General features: G+C 40.3%; 2 protein-coding genes across 12 annotated transcripts in view; one reads left to right on the top strand and one right to left on the bottom strand.

Annotated features, from left to right (window-relative positions):
- LOC309713259 (uncharacterized protein) overlaps positions 1-26,122 on the bottom strand; it is a 396,604-nt gene that overhangs the window by 263,843 nt on the left and 106,639 nt on the right. The gene's annotated exons all lie outside the window — the stretch shown is intronic.
- Positions 1-26,122, top strand: part of sdk2b (sidekick cell adhesion molecule 2b) — a 284,764-nt gene that overhangs the window by 187,068 nt on the left and 71,574 nt on the right. For 8 of the 9 annotated variants that reach the window (XM_082544730.1, XM_082544731.1, XM_082544728.1 and 5 more), the window contains one exon: positions 21,039-21,198. In XM_082544730.1, the coding sequence (XP_082400856.1) occupies positions 21,039-21,198 (160 nt within the window). Of the gene's footprint in view, positions 1-7,141; positions 7,227-21,038; positions 21,199-26,122 lie in introns of those variants that run through there. The other variant, XM_082544732.1, reaches the window with a different exon arrangement.

Genomic DNA, 26,122 nt, shown 5'->3' with positions numbered 1-26,122 from the left:
CGACCAATATAGCCACCTTTCTTTGCAAGGACACTCAAAAGCCTGCCATCCATGGATTCTGTCAGTGTTTTTGTCACACAGCGGAAATTTGTGTTTTTATGTTTTATCAATCTGTGTATTGGTACATAGTGTTGATTTTATTTGCATGATTTTATAGTGATATTTATATTGCATGTTTGTTTATTGATATTTATACTGCATGGTTTTATCCTCATATTTATATTTGTGTTAATGTTGTACCATGTTCCTTTAACCCACTGTGGACTAAACAGATAATTGTAGGCACCTGTGAGGTGGGGGCGTTCCCCAAGGTGGCCTATCAGCCGCCAGGTTGACCTGTTAAAGGGGATGGTGAGCGCAGAGACAAAAGGAGAGAGGAGTGACGCACGAAGGGAGAGGAGGCGAAAAAGGAACGCGTGCAACCCCGCACGTGTATGGAACGAACTGCTGCCTGACTGTGGGGCGCCGCGAGTTGTTCGGCGATCCAGTCCTAACGGCAGGAACGGCAACAGTGGGTGGCGATGGCTGCAATGCACGACAGGGCAGGGATGCCCCTCTGCTTGCATCTGACGGTGAGACGAGGGAGGCCGTGTTCAGGTGTGGAGTGGGGCGGGACTGTGCGGCGACGCGCTGTCAAGAGGAGACAGGTCTGCGATAGGAGCCCCCTCCCTGGTCTGTTGCTGACGAGTTTTACCATACTGGAAGAGAAGTTCCTCTCCTGTCTCTTTCATATAAGGACCATTCGCCCATGTGTGGCTGGACTGTGGGATTATGGGACTATGGGAGAGTAATTTTAGTATATGGAAAACATGTTTTAGCCTTGTTTTAATAGTGTATAGTTATTTCTGCCGGCAGGGTTTTTAGCGGGTTTCAACACTATTTTTATTGTATACGGGGATTTTAGCTTGTATTTGTGACTCTGGCTGTGTTTTTTTATTATGGAAATAAATGGTGTTTGAAGCCAGCTTAGTTTCTGTGCCCTGAGCGCTGACCCACCCACTCCCCTTTTTCGCTTGTATGTATAAAGAGGTGGTGGTGAAGATTTAGGTCCACCAGTTTAGCGGCTACATTTTGATCTGTTCACCATCAACATTGCGTGCAGCAGCAACCACAGCCTCCCAGACACTGTTCAGAGAGGTGTACTGTTTTCCCTCCTTGTAAATCTCACATTTGATGATGGACCACAGGTTCTCAATGGGGTTCAGATCAGGTGAACAAGGTGGCCATGTCATTAGTTTTTCTTCTTTTATACCCTTTCTTGCCAGCCACGCTGTGGAGTACTTGGACGCGTGTGATGGAGCATTGTCCTGCATGGAAATCATGTTTTTCTTGAAGGATGCAGACTTCTTCCTGTACCACTGCTTGAAGAAGGTGTCTTCCAGAAACTGGCAGTAGGACTGGGAGTTGAGCTTGACTCCATCCTCAACCCGAAAAGGCCCCACAAGCTCATCTTTGATGATACCAGCCCAAACCAGTGCTCCACCTCCACCTTGCTGGCGTCTGAGTCGGACTGGAGCTCTCTGCCCTTTACCAATCCAGCCACGGGCCCATCCATCTGGCCCATCAAGACTCACTCTCATTTCATCAGTCCATAAAACCTTAGAAAAACCAGTCTTGAGATATTTCTTGGCCCAGTCTTGACGTTTCAGCTTGTGTGTCTTGTTCAGTGGTGGTCGTCTTTCAGCCTTTCTTACCTTGGCCATGTCTCTGAGTATTGCACACCTTGTGCTTTTGGGCACTCCAGTGATGTTGCAGCTCTGAAATATGGCCAAACTGGTGGCAAGTGGCATCTTGGCAGCTGCACGCTTGACTTTTCTCAGTTCATGGGCAGTTATTTTGCGCCTTGGTTTTTCCACACGCTTCTTGCGACCCTGTTGACTATTTTGAATGAAACGCTTGATTGTTCGATGATCACGCTTCAGAAGCTTTGCAATTTTGAGACTGCTGCATCCCTCTGCAAGATATCTCACTATTTTTGACTTTTCTGAGCCTGTCAAGTCCTTCTTTTGACCCATTTTGCCAAAGGAAAGGACGTTGCCTAATAATTATGCACACCTGATATAGGGTGTTGATGTCATTAGACCACACCCCTTCTCATTACAGAGATGCACATCACCTAATATGCTTAATTGGTAGTAGGCTTTCGAGCCTATACAGCTTGGAGTAAGACAACATGCATGAAGAGGATGATGTGGACAAAATACTCATTTGCCTAATAATTCTGCACTCCCTGTAATTTGTTATTCCAATTAACTTTCTGTAAAGTGTGTTTTATTTATTTATTTATGTTTTATTATTATGTGTGACAAAACCCATAATAGGTTCAATAGGTAGTCTGATTGTTTGTTTGTTTTTTTTGTTCCTGTTACTATTTGCATAAAATACTATTTTGATACTGTTTTCTATTATTTCCTTACTGTAGCTTGATTTCATATAAAATATATAAAGCAACCTCTCTCTGTTTCTCCACCCCCCCCCACTCCCTCCATCCCTACAGCAAACCCTTAATTGCTCAAGTCAACCTGCCTTTCTTAATAACAATCATATGTTTACTGAAAACAAACACACACATGCCATCTCTTAAACACACAAAAACATGTACGCACTTATACACATGCAGACAGAACATATACTCCCCACCATCAACTACTAATTAAGAGCTAATTATCTAGGCAAGTGTAAACAATCTCAGCAGATGGCAAAACCATGGCATTAGCACTAATGACCTTGAGCAGTGTGAGACCACAGTCCTCAATTCAGGAACAGCCTTTCTCGTTATGATATGCTGCATTCATTAAAATGCCACACACACACACACACACACACACACACACACACACACAAACATGCACACCGACAACCCAGGTTTCTATTAAACCAATTTTCATTCATTAAAAAGTGTCTTTGTTGTTCTTTACATACAAAGATTCACTAAACTGTATTCTCGTTGTGTTGCGGTCATTAGTTATATTTCATATTAATTATAAGCTTGTGAGGGAACTACGAAATGTAGTTAGGTGCATGTATTACTTGTATTTTATAATGGATGTGTGGTTATTCTGTCTTAGTTGCCTGCTGTTTACAGGTGTCATACGATGATTTTGCATGTATAAATCCTGCACTTATTTATGACTGAACAATCCTGGTCAAATCACTGAAACTGGACTAACTCTTCATAGCTTGTGTAACCTACAGATACATGGATATAGATGGGGCGACCGTGGCTCAGGGGGTTGGGAATTGCATCTGTAACCGGAAGGTCGCCGGTTCGATCCCTGGGCTCTCTGTCCTGGTCGTTGTGTCCTTGGGCAAGACACTTTACCCTACTTGCCTACTGGTGTTGGCCAGAGGGGCCGATGGCGCGATATGGCAGCCTCGCTTCTGTCAGTCTGCCCCAGGGCAGCTGTGGCTACAACTGTAGCTTGCCTCCACCAGTATATGAATGTGAGAGTGAATGAATAGTGGTATTGTAAAGTGCTTTGGGTGCCTTGAAAAGCGCTATATAAATCCAATCCATTATTATTATTATTATATGTTTTACTCTACAGTTCTATATTAACTCTATTAACACACATACATTCAGGTATATTTAGTTTGTTTTAAAAAGAGTTGCAAGCACAGCACAGAAGGAAATGGAAATTTAAACTAGCAACAGTGAGGGTGACCATCATCATCTCTGAAGTGCTGTTAGCATAGTCCAGTTTAGTTTCTCATCATCGTCCTCTTTTCCTCCTGCCTGGCAGCTCCATTTCCAAACATCTCAACCTTGTCTTTGTCACCAAACTGCTCCCCCTGAGCTCTCCCTCTCCCTCCCTCTACTAATTTCTAATCTTTTCCATCTCTGTCACTCCCAATGAAAACAATATCTTCTGCTTCAGCTCTGCCTCCTGTCTTTTTGTCAGTGAGCCACAGGTGATTAACCTGTGATATAAATGACAGGTGATTAACAATAAGCAATGAAGTGCCCCTGAATGTCCCATTCGATATATAGATATTTTTCCCATTTATTCCATAGGAAAATACAAAGAACAAACCTTAATGGGAAGCATTTACTGTAACCGAGTCTTTGAGGATATTGCATTTCTCCTGGCATAAGTCTCCTTGTAGACCTGAGACTAATAATGAATGCTTCCTCTCCATTTGGATCGCTACCTCGGAGCAGCAGTAGACACTTATTCAAATTGGCTTCAGAAGTGCCTGTCTTGTGCCTTGCCTCATGTTTATCAGTGTTAAGTATAAGTTGACATTCCCTGCCACGATTGTTGAAATACTTCTGGCATAACAAACACTCAAGCTCATTCTGACAATCAAAACAGCATTGTGACATTGTTTTTCTCAGATGATTAACTTCAATGAGAGGGAGGAGCGGCCTTGCTGATTGGCCACAGACCTGTTCGGTGTGGTGTTTTGTTTTGTTTTTGTACCCTTTTTTTGCTTCTATTCCTCCTCCTTGACAGTTGCAACACTTCCAAAAATGTGTTTAATTAATTTTAAGTCTTTACCAATGATGCCCTCCTGCTTTTTTTCTTACTTAAGTGAGTCAGAGTGAGATAACTGAACCGTGGAAGTTGGTCATAAATAACAAAATTAGTGACAGGGTGAGGAGTTTGGCCATTCAGGAGGGACTCTGATTACAGCCAGTGCTCGTCCACATGGAAAGGATCCAGTCAAGGCTGTTATGGCATCTATCTAGGAAGCCTCATGGATGCCTAAGTGTGGTATTTTGGGCATTGTCCTACCTGGAGTAATCCCGAGTTAGAACTAGGACTTCCTGAAGAGATAATTAATATCTATCAGTGTGCTTGGGAACCACTCAATGTCCCCTCCTGATGAGCTTGAAGTGGCTGGAATAAGGAAAGTATGGGCTTCTCTGCTCTGACTGGATAACCCGGATAAGCAGTGGAAATTGGATGAATGAATGGATAGTGTTTGTTTGTTTTTATAAAACACACCATAAATAACACTTTATATGCCTGAAATGTATGTTTATTAAAATAAGAAGAATGAAGAAGAAAAAGTAAATCTATTTTTTGAAGGATACACAGACTGTGGATATAGTAAATCAGACAGTTCCAGTAATTCCAGTAAATATATTTGAAAAGTAGCTGAATAAGCCAGGGTTGTACATTTCACTCAGTTATTATAACACTGAGGTTTGCCTCATTGTTGAGCAGGTTTGTGTCTGCTGCTACATTTAGAGACTTTCCAGATCCCTTTAGATATTTTTAATAGCAGCTAGTGAAATATCTATGGACAGCACTGCTTTACAAACAAAGGTCATGCTCTCCCACTGCCAGCATTGTTATCTCTCCTCTTGCTCCTTTTAGCAAATTAGTGGGTAACATGTGGCTTGTACATTTTGAGAGCATTCTCTGGATCTCAGTGTTTTATGCAATATCTCTTAATTAGATTTTATTCTTTTGAATCATTTGCATGATCAGCTTGCAACCATCTCGTTTCAGTCACTTTGTCGCATACAATGTTATCATAGACGTAACACCCAAGTTGTCATGAATCTGAATTATCATGAAGCAGCAATGATATAGTGTATGACTCTGACATGAATTTAGTGTCTCCGCAGTAAAAATGATATGACCCATATTATTGTAAAGGCAGTGCATTATCTTTAGCAGAGGTTTAAACACAGTTATACACTGCCAGTACTCCAACTTCAGCTGCTGTTAGACTCAAGGACTCGGATATTCTCCTGGCACTTCAGTGTTCCTTCAAGCACCCACTTTGTATTCATCTTTCTCTCACCGCACAACAACAACAAAAGAAAGGAAAAACGCCTGTTTCTGAAGCTACAGTTGTAATGACATAATGCTGTGTCACTGATAGTTCATCCGCACATTATAATGAATACAAATAGGGCAATACGGAGCAACTGCAGGATGGCTACACAAAGAACACTTTCACAAAACTCCTAAAAGGAGACATTATTCTTCATGGCAGCCAGACAAGGATGTTCTGCTGTGATGCAATTCTGAATGCATGCTGGTCTGCACCTAATCATCTGTCTGCAAAGGTGGAAGAGAAACGGAGTTCATCTTGTCAGGGCTGCGTGACGAAATGGTGACACTGAATGCAAAGCCATCTGATACATGTCAGTGAGGCGGGATAGGCAGGGTGTCTTTGTGTGCGGCGAGGTGAGGGAAGAAAGGGAGCGCCCGCAAGCGTAGGGAGTGCTTTCATGTTTGGCGCGGCACTTCGCTGATAGTGTTTGAGCGTTCAAATATGCTTTTGCGGAGCGCAAGAACAACTGTCCGTGTTCAACTGAGTTCACACATGTAAAACACCAGCTGATGGGATGTCAATCGCAGGTGCTGCGCCTGTCATAGTGATGCTGCTGGCAGCGTAGTAAGTGATGGCTCTGACCTTCAGCGGTGACAAGAGAGCGAGGCAGCACAATTAAACTACGCTTCTGCATTTTTCCCCACTCTCCCTCTCTCTTCCTTTCTGTTGCTATTCTGTAATGACAGGTCACACTCACTCCCTTCCAATAACCAAAGTCCAATGCCTGCTGATGACTGCAAGAAATCTTTTCCCAAACAAAAGTCTATGCAAGATTTATAAAAAAAGGGAATGAAATTTGAGGAAATGAAGGGGGGGGGAAGTATAGTTGTACTGTACAAACATTCCACAAAGTGCCTCTAAAGGCCTTAATGGGAAATGGATGCTCACTTTTAGTTGATGGCTATTGAGACAACGTTTTTTTTTATCAGCCTAATTTCTGAGTTAACAGTAAGAAGCGTGAGGATTGGGTCCAAAATAGCTGATGGTTATTTTAAAAGTGAAACACGAGTGAAAGTGATAAGTGATATTATTCAGTGAAGATGTTTAAAAAATCAGTTGTGCAACAAAAAAAGGACAGAAAAGCAAACAAGTGAAGGGACAGAATAAAGAAACTGAAAGAGGTCACTGACTCAAAAACAAAAAAGAGAGATTGAGTTAGGGATGTGTAAAGGACACGTGAAGCCCCACAATGCATGATGGAGATGTGATCTTCCCATAGACAGTGATGAGCGTAGGATGATGATGACGATGATGATGATGATGGATGACGGATGTTCCAACCTTGGCCCTCTTTGCAGTGTCATTAGGCAGCAAGGTTTGGGGAACCTGTCTGAATGCAGCATGCTGTGCGCTACCTATTTATCACTGCTGTGACTGCTGAAATCACAAAGAATGAATGGTTCCAGTGGTGTCTGTGTTACGGAGCTTTGGTAAGTGAGGATTTTGACAAGTAAAATCTATGAGCTATAACCTCCTACAGCAGTCTTTAATTTTACTGCGGCATATCTGCTAGAAAGCTTTTAGATGAAATGAAATCAAAATGCAGTTGTGGCTTACTTCCTTTTCTAGTCGCGTGTCGATGTGCGTGTTATCCGATTGGAAATTTTAAAACCGTGACACAAACTGAAGACTTTTACTTCGATTTAGTTGCACTGCTACAGAGCAAAGTGTAAAACAAATTTTCCGAAGCTAACAGCTTCAAACTGCACAGTAAATACAGACGTGTGCCTCACGTTAGAGATGGGTTTTTTTCTTTTTTCCGTTTGTTTGATCAGCATTAATCTTCAAAGCTGTATTGTATTATAGGATTATGAAAGATTAGAATTCTGACTTATAGTTTTTTCTTGGTTGTTTGTTTTTCATTTTTTCTGGACAGTGCAAAAAATATATCAGGGACTACAGATAAAAATTAGCCTTTTCTATACTGGAAGCAATATATGTGTTGTGCATTCTTCCTAATAAACTAAAACCGTGATTTCATTCAAGCTATATTTACAGATGTTGTTGCCAAATCACCATATTGGTAGATCCAGTATGTATCAAGTTTCCTCGGGATTGTTGGGAGACTATGCAGTGTGATTGAAAACGGGCACCGTATGCCTGAGAGCACCTTACATAAAATGAATGGATTTTTTTACCCCTATAAAGTGAGAGACCAGAGTGGCTCACTAAGAGCAGTGGAGGGGCTGAGTGTGTGTTTTGAGTGCCCACTTCTGGACACATACTCATCAAACAATGGGAGACATGGTTACGGGGGTGGGAGGCATATCTGTCAGTCAAAGCGCAGCCAATACACTTCCATTTGAGGAAGCTGTCAGTCACCCAAGAGTGCAGTAATGGTATGGTTGTCACCAGAGTAGGAGGCTGGAGTAAAGGGAGGAAGACAAACTCATTTGGTAAACTGGAGGGAGAAAAGCTGCCACTTCCCTGAGACACCACCTGTAATCGCTACCTACAGATTTGACATAGTCAGTGTGAGGATAAAAGGATTGTGACTGAATTAGTTAGCTATCAGGGGCTATTTATGCTAGGATTATTTTTTCATGTAAAATAAAAACAAAACAGTTTGACACAATTTAAATTTTTTATCGTGGCACATTATCTCGCTGGAAGCACACAGTCAACATCTTTTATTTTATTTTTTGGTCTGCTCATAGCAGTCTGGCCATTCTCCTCTGACTTCTGGCACGAACAAGGCATTTTTGCCCAGAGAACAGCTGCTTACTGTATATTTTGTCTGTTTCGGACCATTCTCCATAAACCTCAGTAGCAGTTATGTGGCAAAATCCCAGTAGTTCAGCAGTTTCTGAAATACTCATGCAAGCCATTCTGGTGACCTAAATGACCTTTCCTCCCTATTCTATTGCTCACTTTGAACTTAACCAGGTCATCTTGAGCATGACTATGTGCCTAAATAAGTTGGTAGTATGTAATTGACTGATTAGATATTTGGTGTACCTAATAAAGTGATCTGTAAATATATTTATTAACAAGAATACGCTTGTTTGGGTAGATTTTCAACATCTTTCAATCCTGTTCATTCTTCCCTGTTCACAAAATATATATAAAAAAGCTTTGTAAGCTTTCCCTGTACCCTTTTGACATTTTCCTCTTTCAGTTTTTAAAGAGGTTTGTTTACTACAAACACTCCCTAGCACACCTGTATTGAAAAAGATGCTCTACTTCAACCTCCAACCACTGAAAGAAGAGTGGGAAAAAAAGAGAATCCGATAATAAATATTTTTTTACATTCACTTTAAAATGCTTTCTGAACATGGGAAGAAAGTTTTGTAGTTAAACTTGTGACTAAACTTTTGACTCCTCCGAATAATGAATGAAAGCACATTATCAGTTATCGCCTAACCTCTTCTATGCTTTCTAAATGTCAGCAGCACACAGCTTTGGATACATCATGCTATGTCATCGTAGCCAATCATCTTATTCTTTTGTCATGTATTCTTGTTATAGCTTGCAAGCGTTCACACGACTGTTACACAATGCCACTTTTCTCAGAAAAATCAAAAAGACTGAAGTATGCTTCTTCATGGAAACTTCCCGTGCACCCCATGCATCCCACTTACCAGCAGCTTCTCTGATGTATTTTTCTTTTTTGTAGCATCACCAGACCTAATTTTAAGCTCTGACTTCCTCCTGCCAACCTTAAGATTTGCAGCACCTCTACCTGAACAGTCAGTGGCTGATTTGTCAGCTGTGGCAATTGGTTGGTGATACTTCTCTATTGTGTTTCCTGGTAGTTAGGCAGAGAACAGGGATGAGTTCTGCATATTTAGTCATTTTCTTCTCAATCTCTCCTCCTTGAGTCAGCTGCAGCACTTTTATTGTTGGAGCCAACAGTCTGGTCACAGAATCAAGTTGCAAATCTCCCTTGTATAACAGAGCCTCCTCTCCAAGTCCGCCTACAGTTTTCCCCTCGTATCAGAGGTTTTGATGCTGGCATCTTGCTGGTGGTACCAGCCACCTCCTTCTCCCTCAGGAACTGGATCTGATTCTGGCACCCTGCTGGGTTCTCGTGGCTGCCTCTTTATCTCTACGACTTCTGAGCGTTTTTTTTTTTTTTTTTTTTGAACTGCTTTATTGTTTCTCCACTTGAACCAAACAAGTTTTGTAGTATAGTTTTTCAGCATGGGTGGAGGTTTTTGGTATCTATGGCACACTGCCATGCCCGTGGCAGCTTGCAGACATTTGATGTCTGATGAATCAGCACGCTTCCTTCTGCACTGTCTCAACCATCCATTTTCTTTTTCTTGTGCATTTCTCTCTCAGATTGTGTAATTTTTTTAAAACCTCTATATTTTTCAGTTTTGTTTTGTTTGTTTTTTTCATTTTTTGGGTGGGTTTTTTTGTCCATAAACAAGTGGTGTATGTCCTAAAAGATACAGTAAATACGCTTGTAATTATTCTTCAAAATGAGAGACTTTTTTCATTGCAGAGATTCTTGGTCCACACTGCTCTGAATCTGTAGAAAATGAGCAGTATGTGAGTTTTAAATTGTCAGCTCAGGCTTTCGTGCTTGGCTTTTTTTCATCTGCACTCCTCAAGACGTAAAAGTTTGACATCTTTGAAAGGTGTGAGCTTCATATTTAATGTGAGAGTCATTGCATATTCTGTGTTAAGACAGCACTCACACACACGTGTTTAATAATAACAGAAATAACTGTTATTGTCTTCCATTGTTTCTGGTTACTTTGTTTTCTCACACTCTTCTACTTCTCTTCTATGACCAGTTTCATCACATTTACAAGAACCATATTAAAATGACAAAAAAAAAAAAAAAAAACAGAACAAAATTTGAAGCAACATTTTTCTCTTTGGTGCTTGTTTGCAAAATCTAGAAGTCTGTAGGACATAATTTGACAGTAAACTCATTCTGCACAATATATAGAAGCCTCAGTGCCCACTGCCTGCAGCCCCCTTTGCAATAAAATATCAAGTCCTAATACTCACCCAAGGCTTCTGGCTTAAGAGGTTCTGTGTGCACTGATGTAAATAAAACCCTTGTTTTCCCCCATAACCTAATCCTTGGACTTTATTATACACTTTAGAGGATGTTTTTGTACCTCCAGCCTTATAATCAGCGCTGCTCCAACCCACTTTCATCTTTTCATCCTCCTCTTTTATGGTTTATCCACTTTCCCTCATTCTTTCCTCTGACCTGGCTGTACTGGCATAATATAGTGTGGCTTGATCACAAATAATACTCAAAACTCATTAATGAAAGATTACGGTTTCTCTGAATAGCCACGGTGAGCTTTCATTTGGTGCCCATATAGGCTGTGGTACAAAGAGCCAAACACAAAAGGAACAAACATTGACCCCTGCAGGAGCATGAACGACCTTAGCCAGCCTTTTGTGCTGTGATTTGAAGACGTACCCTTGACAAAAAGTAAAGACCCCACTACTAATAAGCAAAAAAGAGGAAATGTTTAAATGAGAAAAATCATGGAAAAAATAAAGAAAAGCTAAACCTGGCTTGTTGTGTTCTCGCATTAAACTAATGCACATGTGTGCCTTCTTGCTGTTTTGGTTCACCAAACACTTGCATTTATAGCCGGTACAATCAGCAAGAGGAAAGGAAAATAGCGACTAAGCTAACCATCCTTGCTATGAGAAAACATAGCATGAGGTCAAAGAAGAATGTATGGTATAAGGTAAGAAGAGCTAATTGGCTTGCTGAGAAATGAAACCAGCACCATCTATTCAGTTGGCTTTATATAGACTTGCCCTTCGTTAGGTGAGTACAGAGAGGACAGAGCAATGATCATGATGTTTATTGAGGGGAGGTGGAGTAGCGACTCACGGCGTGAATGTTTGTGCATGTATTTTTGCTTGTGTTGGGAGAGGACAGAGGGTGGTCTCCTTGTTTATATGTATATGCCTTTGTCTCAGTGTGAGCATCAGAGGATGAGTGCGAAGTTGCCAACAGAGACGGGGATGAGATGGATGAGGTGGGCGATGTGTGTGTGCATGCAGCTCTGCTTGTGTCAAGAGCCCAGTGGCATGCCTCACATTGTATGTACTGAGGGGAAAAAGTCACCAGTGAGTATTTGCCTGCTGCTTGCATTAAATCACACAGATGTGCATCTTTGCACCAAAAAAATCAGCAGGCAAGAGTAGAAATATGAAGAAAAACAAGCAGTCTACATTGTGCATCTTTTTATATGAAAGATGTGAATCTAAAAGTTCAAAAAGGAGAAATGAATAATAAAAAAAACAAAATAAAAAGATTATCATAGAGAAACTCGTGTTAACATGACATTTATTTAGGCATCTTCTTTTTTTTTATTTTTTTATCCTTCCAACAAATAACTAGTGCGTGGCAATAACAGAGGCTGACTAAAAAGCCAATTGTAGTGCATTAAAAGCCTTCTAACAAGGCCATGAAGTGGAATTGTTTCCTGCCACACTCCAAAGTGAACAAGTGTTGAATTGGGCGAGAAGCTGGATAATGGCCTCTCCTTCAAACTACCTCAGCTATCAAATGCTCTCCGTATTGACCTGCACTAATCATCTTCACAAAGTGGCAATTTAGACAATTATCCCCCCAAATTTCTCTTTTGAAATAAGTATTTTATCAAATGAATCCAGCACACTGTGCCCACTCATCTTAAGAAGATTTTAAAAGGCTTAAAGGTCAAATTTGTAACTTTTTTTTGACCGTTTTCATTACAGGTTTTAAAAGTTAAAACAATGCTACTTGGGTGTTTTTCAACTGATGCCAGTTGAAGATTGAGACCAGGTTTATCTCTTGTCTTTCCAAAGCATGATCAAATTAGAAATTAGAGTAAAAGTAAATTTTTGGTGTTTGGAACCCATTGGTCAAAGAAAAAATAACAAATTAGGGTCTGCCTACACGTCTCATATTTACCTGTTATCATTTTCACTTTATTTCAGAGGCCGTATGATGTCTTGTTGTCAGTAAACTCCTTTAACAGTGGACCAGTGGACCTTTGCAATAGTTGTTTTTAAATTGCATCAATTGTGGTACCAATTTATGTGCCCAAAAGTCATAAAAAAGACAACTTTCCCACTTTTTTCATACTTATTTTAACATTTTAACACCTGAAAATTCTGTTTAAGCTTAGGAGAAAATATCTTTTCTACACTGAGTAATATGTAGTGGAATTGATTTGTGCAGATTACTCACAGTTAATAGTCTGTTCAGATAAAAATAAATTCATTCCACAAGATTTGGCAGGCTGAAATGTTACGATGGTGGCCAAGACCAGTGTGAAATGTGTTATTTTGTGGATGGCTCGTCGTCATCGCAGTTCATTCACACACTGAACTATAAATTTGGCTCGTTAACAACAACGCATGCATGTTAGGTTTAAGTTCAAGTTGTAGTTTGGCAACGTTTTGGTGTGTGTGTGCGCGCGAGCTTGCTTCCACGTTCACTTACTTCATAGCGGCTGTAGCATGCAGAGGAAGTGAGCGATAGGAGTATGGTCCTCTCTTTTCTCCCTTTGTCTAGCCTTCCCCTGCTGCAACCCATCCATACATTATTAAGTAGTAAAGAACATTGTTCCACAGCGTTAATTTTTCAGCAGGCCAGGGGTGGACTGCAGATACATCCCATCCTTAAGCCATGGGTTACTCAGGTTGCTGATGCATACTGTCTCGTATAGAGTTCTGTGCATATCAACAGTGTGTGTTCATTATTTCCCCTGACTGCACTTTTTCATCATACAGCTCAAGTGGTGAGCGTTTTTTTGTCTTCCCTCTTAATGTTTTAGAATGACCTAATTCTTTACCTGATATAAAGAAGTCTTCACTGACGTATAAATCAACATGAAGTCTTCCTGTACAGTACTTCAGTTTGGAGCATGCAAGGTCATTTAAGATGTTTCATGCAGCCATATGATACTGATGCATGAGATGCTTTTCAGCTTTATTGTGTCCCATAATACAGCAATTGATTTGGCTCCATAAACATCATAGCTTAATATGCTCAGTGTACTGCGCCCCGCACACCACCACTAAGGAGATTTTTCTTTCTAGATCTATTGGGAAATTAAACCAGCTTGTTCCTAAGTAAGCACATACAGGCACACCAATACACATACATACATTTTTTTGTTTTGTTTTTTTGTAGAAAAAGGAAATTACACAATGGTGACATGCAATAGAGTGGCATTTATTGGCACACAACCAATCACATGTTCCTTTCATTTCTTGTACATAACCTGTTTTTTTTTTTTAAATTTATGTAGCTCTGTTTCTTAGCGTTACCTGCTTAGTCTAGATTTGCAAGTCATTATTGACACTTGCGAAGGATTGCTGCAGGTTAAGTGATAAAAGTAAGCATACAAGCTGACAGCTTAGCCTGTCGTTGCTAAAGGTTAACTCATAGATTTATGAATGCCACCTCTCTTTGCTGAGGCCGTTTAAAGAAGTAGACATTTTTGATATTTTAGTTGCTGTGATTTATTGCTATCCCTTCCCCATATTGGGTGGCATGAGAACTGAGAAAAGAACAGTGAGTGATGCTAGTTTTCACAATTTTTAAATATTCATGTGTTTAAAAAAAAAAAGAGCTCTTTGGCTTTTCACAGCAATGTATTGTGTTATTGTTTTCAATATCCCGCACCAGTGTTTTCCTGCCTTTGCAGATTGTCAGCCATTTGAAACCAAGTGAGAGGTACTTGCAGCACATCATAACGTTGCAGCTTTTTTTTCTCCATTCACTGAGAAAGCGAAGATATCTCACAGAAAACACGTGGAAGGAAAAAATTGATATAAATTAGAATTAATGTGCTGTCTTGTAGCGTCTTACATAGCGCCTTCTTACCACTATGTATGTAAATGGAAATGACATAAACATAATAACATCAAATCTGAAGAGTGCTGGATGTAAATAGCATGCGGACATCTACAAAGAAGAATATTTAAACCTACAATAAAAAAGGGGTAAAAAAAGAATTGCTTCTGATTGGAACCGGGCGTCTTCTCTTGTCCACTGAGAGTCTGTCTCCTGGACAGTGCAGGGGTCTTTTGCAGTGGTGGAGGGCTTCCAGTTGAACTAAAACTGTGAGCGGAGAGCAGACCAGCAAGAGTAGAGATTATTGGCTGGCAGGGTGGTCTCCTGGGAAATGCAGTTCTACAGGCAAAGAGGAGGAGGCGTCACTGAACCATGAATGAAACAAAAAGGGAGCCAACAATAAAATAGTGAAGCTTTGTGCTAAAGTAAGATGTGTCTCCTTTATGTAGTATGGACATGCTATGTATGTGCATATGAACAGAACAGTGAGCTGCTCACTGGCTTTGTATTGTGAATTTGTGTACAGTATGTATAACTGTGTGGACACAGGCTAGTGGAAACCAGCAGCTGGACTGGATTTGAGTGTCCCTCAGGGATGAGCAAAATATCAGTCAGCACAACCACACACGCCTGCCAAATCTTCCTTTCGTTCTCTCTCTGTGTCTCTCACGCACACACATACACGCACATACACACACAGACACACACACATTCAAAATATGCAGTTTCGTACAGACATACATTCACTGGCACAATCTGGATCATTTCCCTTCCAGAGTGCACACGGACACACACACACACACACACACACACACACACACACACACACACACACACACACACACACTGAGCAAGAGGGCCAGAGCAGTGTGCTAAATAAAATTAGACAGTAGAACAGATTTTCACACCCAGCGGGACCATTAGCAGCTCAGTTAGACCACCAGCAAACTTCCATCCTCATCAGCATCACAAACACATTTTGACACCTGCCATGAAAGAATGGCATGCACACACGGTGGGACACACACACACACACACACACACACACACACACACACACACACACAAAAACACACGCACCTACACATGCACACATCATTTAGAAACAAACAAATCACATGTGGACAGATACATACGAACGCTAGACACCTCCAAACTCACATTCGTTCCACATTATAAATCAACATGTAGCAGTAGGTTTATGAAAATGGACTGTAAAAGCTATAATCAAGCACCTGTGCGTGAGTGCATGAGTTTGTCTCTATGTGTGGGGCCCCCAGGCTGCAGCTGAAATATGTATGCTGTGTCCGGCAGCGTTGAGCCCCTGAGGATTGAGCTAGGAGGGAGGTTGCTACTCATGGCTGCCACTGCAGCACCACAGCCTTCTGGGAGCTGGAAAGTACTTCGTTATCTGTGGAAATTCACTGCTCCGTTTTGCACTGGCCACAAAAAATCTGAAAAAATAAATGTCATCTGTAAAGCCGCTGAGCTGTATTGACACGGACTTGCATCTATTCAAATGATGTGCTTTCACGAGGATATTTTTCCTTGAAAATGGACACAGGTACCTGCTTTACCTTTATTTCTGTGTGTATTTCACAGCCATTTGAAATAATAATAATAATAATAATGATCCAGAAAGAACTCTGCCTATGGATGTCATGGACACATTATGCTGAAGGCGAGTGCGTCAGTGATCTGAAAAAAAGAAATCACATTGCCAGAAAGCAACAGTGAGCAGATAAAGTTTAAAAGTTGCAGACTTGTGCAGAAAGAATATGTTTGTGTCACAATTACAACCTTCAGAATATTTTCATACATGTTATGCATTATGTATAAGTAAAGTATAAGTATTTTATATGTGTGGCATTAGCACCTACAGACTGCTCTTTAAAAAATTAGATGTTACATGTGCAGCATCAAATTCACAAAATCATATTTTCTGATGTAATCAGATGGTCGATGGTCTTATTAATTCATTTACTTCTTATTTATGTCCGTTTAAATCATGTCCTGTATTTCACATTGCTCCACAAAGCACCTTTATTTTATGTGTCTTATAAATAAACCGACTTAAAATGGTGTTTTGACCTTTTTAAGCTAGCCAAAGGTATTTGGAGTGAAATAGGAGAAATATTCCTGACTATAGGTCTTGTTTTTAAAATTTAATAATATGAGTTCTCCTAAATTATGAATTCTCACCCCAGGGCAGGCATTTGTACCTGGCACCGTTTTCATTAATGAGAGAGCCGATTTAATTGACTGTGCTGCAGACTCTGTTTTGAGTCTGCATTTGACACACTACCCTTCACCTTTGCATGCACACACAATTATACACACACACACACACACACACACACACACACACAGTGCTTTGAGCTGGCATGGCCCCAGGGAGCATCTCCTGGCATGGACTTTGCTGTATGCAAACGAGGGGGTCTCTAACACCCAGTAATCCTTTGTATTTTACAGGAAGCATGCAGCCGAATAGTGGAAACTTAAGTTGGGTCTAGTCTGTCTGCGAGTTCATTTGTAGCACTGTTCACACTAATTGGAAGAGCTTACTGGTGGCATGAGACAGACCATCCAATGTGTTTTCTAAGCCTTTTTAATAGCTGTGTACAGTATGAACTGTAATAGCAAGATCTCAAGTGGGTGGTGTGTCATTAAAATCTCGATACTTCAGGTCTCATCTTTGTCTCACAAAGTGATAGCAACATGCTGCACATTTATACTTCCTGTAGTTGTGTGAAAATCATTTCCTCTGAGAAAAAGCATTGATTATTTGTTTAAAAAGCATCATTAAATCCTGTCACATGTATGTGTTTACAATATTAAAGTGTCAGGAAATTGTTGCTATAGTTACTCCATGTTGCTAAAGTGCTGTCAACATAAAGAATGTATAACCAGCCATGTGCACAGGAAGCACAGATTCCCATATGGGTTAATTGTGCATCAATCTGTTGGTAATGCTACGGGTCACCGGTAGGGGAGGACTGCATTCCTGCTTTCCACTCAAAAAGATATGAGCCGTGTATTGCTTATTACATTATTCCCCTCGTGATCCCACTTTTGTTGTAATTATTATGCAGAAAGCACAATTAAAACACGTTTCATATTCATATGAGAAAGATATGCATTTTAAGACAGGACTGTTTTTATTATAGATGGCAACATTTGTGTGTTTTATTGAGAAATACAATTGACCTTTATTTGCGTTCTACATTTAAGCCTGGAGACCCACCAAAACACCAGTTCAGATAAAACTCAGAGTTCTTATTAACATAAAACATTTTATTTGTTGATTTTTTTTTTACATGGGGTCATGTTGTATGCAATGTTTTGATCACTAATTGTTAACAAAAAAATATTAATTACTTCTGGGCCTAAGTTATTATACTCCTAGAGTGCTTATACTGGCACTGCATGTGCTGATTTTACTGTTAGATAACACTGATGAGCTCTTATGGACGTCCTAATGAGAGGAGCTACTGGAGATATCATCAGTGATCAGTGTTTTCTTTGGCCTCACACTGCCCTGTGCTTGAATGGATATGTGTTTCTGCGTGATACAGTGGTTGCCTTTCATTTGCATGTGCCCCCCACCCCCTTTCTTCCCTCTTTTTGACGGCATTGCTTCCTCTTGTCTCTTTCCCTGCTTCCTCTCACCTCATGCTCTTTTTATCTGTCCCTCGAAGATAAAACCAAAGCGTGCATCGCGAGGGAACGATTAGTCTCGGCCATCTCAAATAACTATTGTATGTCTCAATCACCCTCATTCTCAAACTATCTCCTCCAGTGCCAGGCATAGCATTAACCCTCACTGGAGAGGCCCTGGCACTCCAACTCTAAAGGCAGCTTAGAGTCTTATTTTACATTTTATCTCTTTTTTTTTTTTTTGCATCTGTTAAGCCCTCTGTCTGCCATCCTCATCGCTTATAGATCATTCACTCATTTTTTTGTCTTATATCACTTAACCTAAGTGTTCATTTTTCTTTTCGTTCATTGTGTATTCTGTCTTTACACTGACAAAGACTTCCCACTGTGACTTTCTGTTAGCTGTGTCTATGGTTTGACTGAACTTTATGTGCCCCTGCTGTATGGTGGCTTTCTTCGTGTTTGACTAGATTAAGGGATCAGATTTTAACAGAACGGAAAAGGCTCACTTCTGAAAATGCTCAGTGGTGATGTGAGCTGAATTTAGCAGATAAATGCTGTGTGTTAGCTTGCTGAGTCTCCTATGTCTTCTTATATGTGTTATAAATATTTATGCATGTCAGCCTAGCACAATACTCAGGTTATCAAGTGAGAAGTCAAACCAAAAGCTGTTGATAAATATGCATCAAGAATTTATGAATATTCATTATTGAATCACTGAAGTGTGTTTTTGCACTTTTGAACTTCCAACAACTACCATTCATTCCCTTATCATTTTTCTTGATGTTCTTCGTTATGTAACTTTGTATCTGCCTCAGTCTATCACCTTGGTTCTTGACGACAGAGGTATTTCAGAAAGTTCTTCAACATAATTTAACATAGTAATTAAATCTGCTTTATATTTCTCTGGAATGACATGATTAGTCATCTGGCTCTTTCGTAACTTGTCTGGAGAATACACGTGGCTGCGCATTCACGAGCTCCTCAGCTAAAATGCAGTAAAATAAATAAGGTGCTTATTTGACTCTCTGATATTTTTAGGATATGCAAACCTGTTGGGAGACTGTGTGCTTAATAAAAAGTGGAACGTAATCATTAATTAAGTTGTAAATTAATTAAATGTTGTGTCGGGTAGTTTAAAGACAACAGTATCAGATGTTTCAAACTTGTGAAATTTCTCATTTTGAATTCTGATGTGATCTACGTGTTTAAAAAAAATTAAGAACCTTGAAAAACAAAGAAAAACCTTGAAGGTCTGGAAATCTATTTATGATGAGTAAAATAAGCAGGGTTTTTTTGTGAAGGACAATAAATTGCTAATCCAGATTCTACATGTATCACAGCAGCTTTGGTCTGTAGTCTGGATTTCAGGCTATACTGCACTGCCTGAAGTCTTGATCTTGTGGACAGAAGTTTGTTTTTAGCAGCGCTGCTCATCTGTGTTGCATTTTACTGTAAGGGCTTCTGTAAGGGTCCCACTCAACTTCTATCTGTGAATATAGGAACAAAAAAAAAACTAGATGCAAATGCAAACTATATTATGTCCGTCCATGATCAGCTACTGTAACATACATACATTTAGTGTAAAGAAGAATCTTTAGTATTTAATCCAAGTCTGTAATTTTAAATGAAATGCCTGTAAATCATCTTTAGGCTTCCACTGTTTGACTTTCATCCCCTATTTTTCTCACCATTCCTTCACTCTTATCAGTCTACCTCCAGTGGATTTGTTGAGCCAGAATAGAGGAACAAAATATCAGCACTATAGATCATTTTGACAGTTTAATTTCAATGCCTGATTATCAGTCAATTTGATAATTATATTATCCAACCATCCAATTAATGTGTTCTATATTTACAATGATCATCAAGTAAGCGGTCCATTTTTGCATCATTTATTAAGGGTGAGATATTAGAGCCACGAGAGACCTTGACAGTTTTGCTGTGCAGCTTCTTGATTGAGATATAAAAATCACTGTGTGTCTATTGCGACGTTCACTATAGGCACCACCCTACAGAGAGCTTCTCGCCGGTCTTCCTCAATCCATTCCGTCACACTCAACAGAGCGTGTTCAGGAAACACAGAAGGAGCGAAAAACAGAGCGATACAGAGTGGAGGCGAACAAATGATGAAAGGATTTCATGCCTCCTCCTTGGCTTTACTCCTCTCCTGTCTGCTCTGTCTAGCTCGGAGGAAGGTACTGCACTGTGCCAATGAGCTACTGACACACAAGTGCATAGAGCAGGAGATGCAGGATCAATCCTTCATGACTTGATGCTTTTGCTTCCTCTTCGCGGTTAGTCAGACTTCTCTGAGACATTAAGAGCAAGTCAAAATCACCCACAGCAGACAACAGTGCATCGTATCAGATTAGGTAGCTCCGAATGGGACACATTCACAGAGGGTTTTCCATCTGGAGTGTGTTTAGATACCAGTGATAAATAAATGCAACACAGTTTACTTTGTCTTAAATGAAATCCCAGCATCTGACCATAGACAATCCGTAACAGTCAGAGAGATGTAAGCATCAGTTACATTTGGCTCCCTGTTTAAGTGTATTTGAAAAGTTTCCGAGGACTCTGTGCTTGCTTCTTGTCTGTGCTTACATTATCAAAGTTAATGTGATTCCTTCTATCTTATCTGAAGAACTCCGTTTTCCTGACATTCTTTTGTCCCTGTATTTGTGTGTGTGTGACATTTAAGAGTTTGCATTGTTCACTGTTTGTTTCCCATTAACTGGTTTTAGGAGGAAAATGTCTCATTAGGAAATTGAAAGACTTTAATTCCAAACATTTGTCTTTACAGATGACGTGCCTCCCTACTTCAAGACAGAGCCAGTGCGTAGCCAGCTCCATCTGGAACGTAACAGGCTGGTGCTGACCTGCATGGCGGAGGGAAGCTGGCCACTAGAGTTTAAATGGATCCACAATAGCACAGAATTAACACGCTTTTCACTGGAGTACAGGTGAGCACAGGCTGATGAACTGTAACTAACTAGTCATGTGTATATTTGGTGAAATTAGGATTAGTATTTACCTTTTTGCCATTAGCTACAGGCCTACTGTAAGAGATAAAACTATGAAAGTCCCATTCAGTCAGGAGCAGAGATTAGTCATTGACCCCTGGTAGCCACTGGTCGCTAATTCACGCTAGCGTGAAATTGATTGGAAAGAGGTGCACGGTGTTGCACTGAAAACCTCCTTTGAGGTTTTGAGTTTGAGTACACACCAAGAGGAAGTGAAACTGTGAAAAATTGTGACATAACCTGGAAATGGAGTCTGTTTGCACTAAAAGTAAAATGTGCTGGTTGCAGCAGTCAGGCACAACTTTTCAAAAGGTTGTAACTTTTACTGTGAAAGCAAACAATGTCCACTTCCAGTTTGCAGTGAACTTTTCACAGTTTCACTATAGCTCAGAGTATAAATGGCAAGTGTTTGCAGACAAGTTGGCATCTTCCATGAAAACTACAGGTGAGTACAGGAAGGTTTTTGGTGCAACACCCTCTTTACAAACTCGTTTCACCTCTGACAGCCAGCTCCAACTGGCTGGTAAATACAAAGGTTGTCGATCGTCCTCTAGGTCAGTGTGACTGAGACCTTACTCTTTTAACGTACATGACACATGTGATATTTTGATTTGAATCTATCTATCAATCTATCGTTTTCTGGTAATCCGAAGTCAGTTCACAGTGTCAGCACGTTAAGCAGGTTATTCCAGATGTCCTTCTCCCGAGACAAACTTTGTAGCTCCTCCTTGGGGGATCCCAGAGTGTTCCCAGGCTAGATGAGATCTCTCCATTGTGGTCTGGGTCTACCCTGTGTTCTCCTGCCAGCCGGGCGTACCCACAGGACACACAGGAGTAGCAGCTCTACTCCAAGATCTGGATTTCAACCACTAGTTTTTCAGTTGTTACCCATTTTTCATGAGCATAGGTGAGAACCGGGATGCAGATGGACTGGTAAATCAAAAGCTGCACCTTTCAGCTCTGCTCTCTCCTCACCACGACAGTCCGGTACAATGCCTGCATTATCGCTGACGCCACACTAATCTCCCAGTCAAGCTCACGTTCCGTCTTCCCACCACTCGTGAATAAAATCCCACAATACTTGAACTCTCTTGCTTGAGGGATGGTTTGAATTTGACCTAAAAAAAATCCTTCAAAGGGACCTGGTCTTGTAGCCACAGGTAGCCTTACTTGATTATTCTGATGCTACAGAGAAGAAGCATGGGCTATGTAAGAACATCTTCTGCACCCTATTCCAGTTAGATAGGTGTTTAATGCTTGTTTGATGAAAATATTTTTTAAAATCAAACTTATTTTAAATTTAAATTGAATCAGTGTAATATTATGGCTCTAAAAGCACATCTTTATTTCATTTCCAACACTGCTGTGGTAATTCTCAAATTCAGTAGGGCAGTGTGGTACTCTGCATATGCATTTTTAATTAATCCTGGTCATAATCCATCAAACATTAGTGCATTATAAATAAAGAAATGGCTTATTCTTGCTTCTTTTCTTTTATTGCCTCTAACCCCCCCCCCTCTCCCTCGTGCCTCCGTGACCTCCATCACTCTCTGTCTCTCCCTCTGGAGAGGCTGCAAACAAGCGAAAGACGTGAATGAGGGTTAGTGCAGGAGATAAACCGTCTTTAATGGTAACTGGAAGATCCCAATCACGAGGCAAACATTGCTCTTATCTCAGAGAGCAGTGTGCCTCCACCGAGCGTTTCCGTGTACATGTATGTGTGCAGACAGCAGTACAAATGAAGCGCCGGACGATTGATAGAAAGCTTGCTGACGCGCAGCAGATCTTAGCTGAACTGTTGTGTTCACGTGTGAAAAAGAGAACGAATGTGAAAACAACAGTGGCTGAACATAGAAGCAACATCAGGGTTGTTGATGGAAACGCTTTCTTGGTATAATCTCTGGAGACAGATGAGACCAGAGTGAGAACAGCAGAGCAGGAAGGGCAGAAGTGAGACACACAGCTGCTGGAGGAATTGATGAGAATGGACTGTACCTGAGAAAACCACTGCTGTTGGAAGCTTTGGGCCACTTTGACTGTGTTATTGGGAGAGTGATTGAGTGACGCTATGGGTGATTAAACAAGTACTCAGGCACAAGGCTGGACAAGGTTATGTCTATGTCAGTGTGTATATCATATAAAAGGACTGTTAAAGCCATGCAATTATCCCATTCAGGATTGTTTGGCTTTACAAATAGATATAAAAAAGAGACTAATCAAAAATACCCTCAAATTGCTGTCATGCGCTTAGACCATCTGTGCTTTACCAACGTCCTGCTAGTAATAAAATAAAGTACACTGCGAAAAAGAACGTGAATCTTGCATAGGCTAAATGCAACATGCAAACAAATAATAAAAGGACCTTTATAAGGATCTAGAGTCCATATGAGTAGCTGAGTACTTAAAAAATCTAAATACCATTTTAACTGAAGACCGAGTGCCCTGCTATATACTTTCAAGAGTTTGTGGATGTTAGTTTTAAGTACGCATGCCTTTTTCTTGAGGTTTTGTGTCCATTGTATAATTTCTTCATATATATCAGCACCTCTCTTAATGCAAAACCGTGGCGCTCGTGTTGTTTATATGTCGGTACGCACTCCTCCTTATTCCTCAAGTCGGCCTTTCTTTCCGCCAGCAGAGTATTTCAGCAGAACAGACCCCCATATTAATGAGGTTATGGCAGAGGTCCCCAGTGCTGGGCCCTGCTTTAAATATTGACACCATGTGACTTGACCTTGTGTCCTCTGGCAACCAATCAATGCTGAAAACTCTGCGTGAGCATTATAATTCAACATGTAGGTGTGTGCGTGGAAGAGTTAAGCAAGTGGCTGACTTTTAGAGAGACCAGGATCAGCACTGACAAATGCCACATGACGGAAACTTCATCTATACAATATCCAATTGCCACACGCAGATATTCACACATTCTGGCTTGCGTGCTGCTTTCTTTGTTCCTAAAAAAAATCATTTAATAGCCTTATCACCAGATTACAATTGAACTTAGGAAGGATGAAGATTATATCCAATACAATTAAGAATTTTTGATCCTATTAGGCAGATAAGTCTCCTGCACACAATGCTTCAGCAAATCAATAGATCTATAAATACACAGAATAGCACCACAGCTTCCTGTCACGTGACCAAAACCTCAGGGGTGATTACCTGGCACTCCACCAGTCTTTTTGCTGCCAATTAACCTAGAAACTTAATTAAGAGAGTTAATTATTAATCGGCCCTCAAGAGGCATTTTTGTTTGTCAATTGGTTCTTGGCTGGGTTGGTGGAGTGTGGCCTCTGCTTCCGAGAATAGTAAACTTTTGCTTCTTACTCTAATTAGATTGAAAGACAAAAGTAAATAAATAAGTCTTAAAGGGTTTTACAAAGGCAGAAGGGAATATAGTAGTTGTTTGTTTCAGTTATAATAATTTGAAAATAGCATTCCAGAGAGGATACGTTTTTTTCTGAAAGATCAGGCAAATGGTTAAAAACTTTAAGAATGACATTTCAAATTACAACTGCATCAGTAAATGAGCAGAGAAATCTGTGAATCCAAAGGAAAAGGCAGAAAACTAAGAGTAAATGACTGTAATCTTCAACCACAGATCTCCAGGAGAAACCTCTGTACGGGCACAAACGGGGGTATGGATATGTCTAATCAAGACTCCCTCACCACAAAATATGAAACAAATAAATACATAAAAAATGGTACAAAAGACATCGCAGTCGCAGCGTGACGAGTTCGTGTTGATTGACTTTTCATCTCTATGATCTTCTGCATAATAGGTGCTTTGCTCTTCAAATCTGGCATTTCACAATCAGGAAAGAAAAGAATAAATAGAAAATGAGATTAGCGTTTGACAGCTAGCTTGATAGAATGTCACTTCACTCTTTGCAATAATGATTCATCTTTGTAAAATGTGGGTGCGCCTTCAGAAATGGGACGGTAATATTGTATATCCGTGTTTTTGGCAAATCAAGAATGTGCCGGAAGCTAGATGTAGACAGATATGTGCAGATTTTTAAACACTGCATGTACGTATTTCCTAAAAACTCAACCCTCACCCAGACGCCCCTCTTCACACTTCACACTGGGCTCTCCTGCATTCCCTTTGTTCGTCTTGTCTTACTTTAATCCATACATAGATGAAATACCACTAAGCATCCACATTTTTTCTCTTTTAAGCAGATATCATTTCATGTTAGCTCTGAACAAATTAAAACAAGTTCAGTACAATGTTTTTCAATGTCTGGGGGAAAAGCGAGAAGAGATGACAAGCATGCCAACTGGATGAAGATGAAGGAAAAGCTGGTGGAAAAAACTGCCTTTTCTTCACACACCAACAAATATTTAGAGGAAGCCACAAACATCATTGTGCCTAAGATTAGTTATTGAGTTATTAAATAAATTATATCCAAACTTAAGACCAGATAAAGTGTGTCAGTTTACTGTCCTGTTGGGAAAGTGCCATCTGTCTCCAGCTACAGTGACCACCACCCAATGAGAGGTTCATACGACAGCTGCCCTAAATTAACAGCGGTGGTAATTATGAAAATTGTTTTTATTTGTTTCTGTAATGAGTACATATATAACAGACACAAGAGTAGGATCCAAGTCATGGTTTGTGTGTGCTCTGCCTTTTTACTGTCATTAAACAGCAATTTATCGCACGAAATGTGAAAAAACCCTGTTGAAAATCAGACAAATTGAAGATTCCTTTTGTTCCCGTCTCCATGTGCCAAAACAAATGTGAATGCATGTAGAACAGGAGGTGGGTCAAAGTGTGCATGTGGAAAATGAAATTGCATGAGGAATAAAGCACAGCAGCAAATAATAAGACCTTGAGATTCAAATTTGCCCATTCACT

This window comes from Aulonocara stuartgranti (assembly GCF_965226115.1).
Source record: "Aulonocara stuartgranti genome assembly, chromosome: 8".
Lineage (NCBI taxonomy): Eukaryota > Metazoa > Chordata > Actinopteri > Cichliformes > Cichlidae > Aulonocara > Aulonocara stuartgranti.
This window is presented reverse-complemented; position numbering and strand designations above follow the sequence as displayed.